This window comes from Mya arenaria, chromosome 13 (genome assembly GCF_026914265.1).
Source record: "Mya arenaria isolate MELC-2E11 chromosome 13, ASM2691426v1".
NCBI classification, from domain to species: domain Eukaryota; kingdom Metazoa; phylum Mollusca; class Bivalvia; order Myida; family Myidae; genus Mya; species Mya arenaria.
The window spans coordinates 16775674-16780349 of record NC_069134.1 but is presented as its reverse complement, the minus strand read 5'-3'; the positions used below and the strand labels follow the sequence as shown (position 1 = coordinate 16780349).

The following is a 4676-nucleotide window of genomic DNA, read 5'->3' as shown; positions in this document are numbered from 1 at the left end:
TCACAACAGGAATAACATAACAACAGGAATAACATAACAACAGGAATAGCCTAACAACAGGAATAACCTAAAAAAGGAGGTTAGTAAATCTGAAAAAAATAATTTAATTTTACGTTACAGAGGTTTTTGGTCGAAATTCATAAAAGAAATCATAGTAAAACCACTTGATCAATTTTGGTCCGTGTTTTAACATTAAATGAACTATATTTTTAAAAAAAAATGACAATATTTCGAACATTACATAACGGTGTTTTAAAACGTGTTTTAAATTATTTGTGCTTCATAAAACCGGTTAGTATGTAAAGATTTATGTATGTTTCGATGACATAAAATTGCATAAATATGATTTTCTTCTTCAGAAACAGAACTAAAACCTTACCAAAGGAAACCAATGCAAATGTGCAAAACAATGTCCATCGTTTGCCTATTCCTGGCAATGATAGCCTGCGCCTTTGCCCATCCAATGTGGCCTAGACATGGGGCACGCCAAATGCCTATTAACATTCTGCCGTTCGCGCCATCTCCATTTATACCCATGATTCCATTACCTAGAAACCAAGATGGCGCATGGACAGGAAACACTGGTTTTGGTAGGTTTGAGCATTACTTTAGGTTTGTCATATATTGTGTAACTGTAGAGAAACGTAAAATCTCAACATACTTGTAAACTATAAAAGTATTTGATATAGAACAACAATAGACAAAGTCAAATTTTTAAGCTTATTTTTTTATTTTTCAAGTTTAATATTAAACAAGAACTGAGTATAGAGAAATAGATTTATTTAACGCTATTTAAGGGTGACTCAACCTATATTTGGATGATAATAAGTCTTTTCGCTCAACGTCTGCTTTTCCATCTAGGTGGTCCACTATTTCCTGTTAATACACTGTATTTGATTGCAGGAACTCAGTGGTCAGACCAGTGGACAACAGGTCAGAATGGTCAGCTTGGACTCAACGGCCAGAATGGTCAGTTTGGATTTAATGGTCAGAATGGTCAATTTGGAATAAATGGTCAGAATGATCTGTTTGGACTAAACGGTCTGAACGGTCAGTTTGGACTAAACGCTCAGAATGACCAGTTTGGACAAAACGCTCAGAATGGACAGTGGATTGATGGCTCATCCAGCGGTCTAAATTCATGGGCCCTTGATTCACAGGGAAATGGCTTCACCAATGATGTAAGTATAACTCAGTGATGCAAGCAGTGAAAGCAAATTTTACCATACTTCATGGTGTTTTCGATTCTGTATCAACTCTGTAACGGTAACTAGTAAGCAGAGCTTACAGAGCGTGCATAAGGTAAACTGCGAGGTACGACGTTATTAATTGCCATATTGGAGAGTATGTTGATGTCAGAAAGGTTACCGTACAAAAGTAGCGTGCAATAAACAGCGTGAAGATAATACAAACGATAGTTCAATAAACGCACGCTTCTTATTGCACGAAACAGTGACTACACACAACCGTCATGATATTACTGATATTATATTTTACTATCGCGTCACGCTGATTGTGTCTGGTTTCATTACATAAGGTAATGTGTGCAATAATTAGAACTTATATCACAAGTTCAACCCTAGTATTTAACCCTTGCTTTAGCCTCATTTCTATTAAAAATGATGATATATTAGCTACCAAATTGAAAGAGAAAAGTGCTTCTATACAGACATATGTTTTAAGTGTATTCATTTATAAAGTTTAGTGCTTAATTTTAATATAATTTGTTATAATCTCTTCAGCTTAACACGGGTACTAGCGGTGATCCATGGGCAACATACAAGCAACTTAACGCTGGTATCGGCGGCAATACCCAATCTGGAGCTGGGCTTTCTCAGCAGGTGCTCGGAGGTCAGGGATTCAACAACCAGCTCGGCACTAAGCAGTGGCCTGGCTTTCAACAGAGTGGAGTGAGCAATAATGGTTTTGGAAATGGTGTACGACAGAACTCGTGGACTGGTTCTCAAGATATGAACTTCCCCGCTGTACCTAACCGTCAGCAGACGGGTTCCTTTAATCAGAGGTTTGGGACCGGCCTTGTTAACAATGGAATTCCAAACAATCAGGCTACTTGGTGGAAAAAGTAGTTGTTACAAACATATTGCAACAGACTTACACTTTAGTTTTGTATATTTATTGATGTATTATTTATAAAGATGTGCAATAATGTAATTTATATACGATGTGAATGCAGCCTAAGAATAAATATTTTTGTATGAAATTGTATTTATGTGATTTACATTTAACGTGAGTGACTTTCTGAATAGGCTACACACATGATTCAAGGAAAATAATTAGAAATCGAGGAACACAAACACTTCTCAGATCTAGCAAACAAATATATATATGAATACAGACACCACCAATACTCGTTGAAGAATACTAGATGCAAATTTAACATCAATATACTATATTATCTATACACGGCAGCACTAAAACGTTAAACATACATGAAACATTTTTCAATGAGAGTAAGCATTTGATCAGTCAGTTAAAATCATTATTTTCTAGAAAACAAAACATCAAAGGGATAAACTAATTGCATATACCTAACGGTATGTAGATGATTTATTCAACAGTGCAATGCTGAGATGGAGCACATGGTGTAAAATGGTATAGCATGCTAACGATTTGGAATTTAAACATAACCAAACCTATAATACTACAGGCCCATGTTAGACTTATCCAGAGTTACACGTTAAAATGTCGAGATTTGTTTACATATTTCGTATTGGAAAAACTTATTCAAAGTATGTTAAATTTGATTGATCTAATCTGCTTCTTCACCTTCGCCGAACAGCAACTGACAGAGATTTATTGAAGAATAAGAATTTTGCAATGTTAAGAATTAATATTTCAATGTTAAATAGCGTGAATATCTCTTTTCGGCAGAACAGAGCACCTTAATTCACATGTTTTATTATCGGTTAAACATAGAACTCTAATTTTAGCTTGCTATCATGTTGTATAATTGTTTAAGTATTTGTTCACATATCACGAGAAAACCTTATGTCGATATCCGACCCTGAAAACGTGAACGCTCGAGTCCCTTGAAATATCTTTCTGACATTCGCTTAGTAATCAAATGAAATTTATGATCTTAAGATATCTTGAACCCCACTCGTCCATATGAACAGCCGCTTATGTGTTGTACCTTGTCGTTGAAGATATATAGCTCTTACTTGATGTTCTTGGCTACCGCTCGGCTCTGAAGATCCCTTGTAGTATAGCTCCAAATATTTGGCAAAGCTAAATCTTCTAATCATGCCCATGGGCAAGCATGAGAAAGTGCCCGTATGTAAAACAAATAAATTACATGTTCACATTTTGTTTAAAAGAGGTGGGGGCTTCTTAGATAGGTTCATCGATCCATTGCACTGGCTGAACTGTGGAAACTCGGTAAATCAGGTTTCCACAAGACTCTCTACGCTCGGGTTGGGATATCACATTCTCGACCATGTAGTATATTTATAGTCTATTCTTAAAAAAGCTATACTGAACATTAAGATATAAACATAAACCCGGTTTAATGACACTGGGTAAACGCCAAAGACAAAGAACACAAAATCACAATGAAGTAACATGGAAGAACAGCACAAAACTCCACAAGCAGCACATTGCATACATACTATATATAAAAAACTAGGTATGTTTATCAAGGTACCGCCTTGGAACGGTCAGTAAAATGTAAATTTACTGGGGGTTTAAAACAGTTTGCGTGCACAACCTCACTCGTATCCCAACAATCCTAAATAAAGTAATAACGTAAATGGTTGAACGTCAAATTTCTAGGTGTTTTTTTCACATTTGATTTCCTAGTTTTTGCCATGATCTCGTTTAAAATAGGACCTCTATAAATTTCTATTCATATATGAAACAACCAGGTGAAACCACATTTAAACTAAGACAAACGCCTGCCCTCATCATGGCATACCCGAAATTCGCTTAACTGTGGCAACATTTTATACTACCCCTGCTCACATTCATTTTCGAAAGTAACGAAATCAGTGTATCCGTTCGTCATGTGAGTATAAAGTAAATATCACGAGCGTCATTTTGTTACCATTAACGATTTATTTCTCCGTGCTTTCAAAAATCATACGAAAAGCTACTATGATTTTCTTTTCATTTATAGACTGTAAAACAGATTTAAACATGGCAGAATTTATGCTATACACAAGAATAATTATTCACTTAGTACAGCATCACTTTTCACTTCAATACAATCTTCATTTAAAATTCTAACACTGTCTCCACAATATATAACGTGAAAAAAGAATATCCTTCAATCATCGAAAGTTGAAAATCTTAGATAAATAACAATAAACTGTATAATGATTTTATTAGAGTTTTAACAAATACATACGTATTTGCTTGTATTTTCGATATTTAAGCGTGAACAAATTTGTATACGAAACGATAATACAATGTTAAAATCTCATTATAAGTGTTGTTTTTTGCCATTAATACGCATGTATTTTTTTATATAATTCATATTGATACAAACCCGTAAATAGAATTGATGAAATATAATAATGAATCATAGTCAGTCAGGTGCCTGGCAATGTTTGCCAGGAGAATTCACAGAGTCAAGATTAATATAATTTGTTGATTTAGTTAGTTTCCCAAATTGCCCTTTACTTTTGCATACTAAAATTCACTCGTTGTCACTTTTA

At 34.7% G+C, this 4676-nt stretch overlaps 1 protein-coding gene across 1 annotated transcript; it reads left to right on the top strand.

The window, feature by feature from the left end:
- Nucleotides 1–2189, top strand: LOC128213000 (N66 matrix protein-like). Its single transcript, XM_052918456.1, has 4 exons — nt 1–79; nt 360–590; nt 904–1181; nt 1743–2189. Exons 2-4 carry the CDS (start codon nt 392–394, stop codon nt 2085–2087), a joined length of 822 nt encoding a protein of 273 aa, XP_052774416.1. The 5' UTR covers nt 1–79; nt 360–391; the 3' UTR covers nt 2088–2189.
- The last annotated feature ends 2487 nt before the right edge of the window (nt 2190–4676 follow it).

What these genes read in the sequence shown, in the direction of transcription:
- LOC128213000 (XM_052918456.1), top strand. Translation starts at nt 392, where the DNA reads ATGCAAATGTGCAAAACAATGTCCATCGTTTGCCTATTCCTGGCAATG. An exon ending in GACAGGAAACACTGGTTTTG is followed by an intron (nt 591 to 903) that starts GTAGGTTTGAGC and finishes ATTTGATTGCAG; the next exon opens with GAACTCAGTGGTCAGACCAG. An exon ending in GAAATGGCTTCACCAATGAT is followed by an intron (nt 1,182 to 1,742) that starts GTAAGTATAACT and finishes TAATCTCTTCAG; the next exon opens with CTTAACACGGGTACTAGCGG.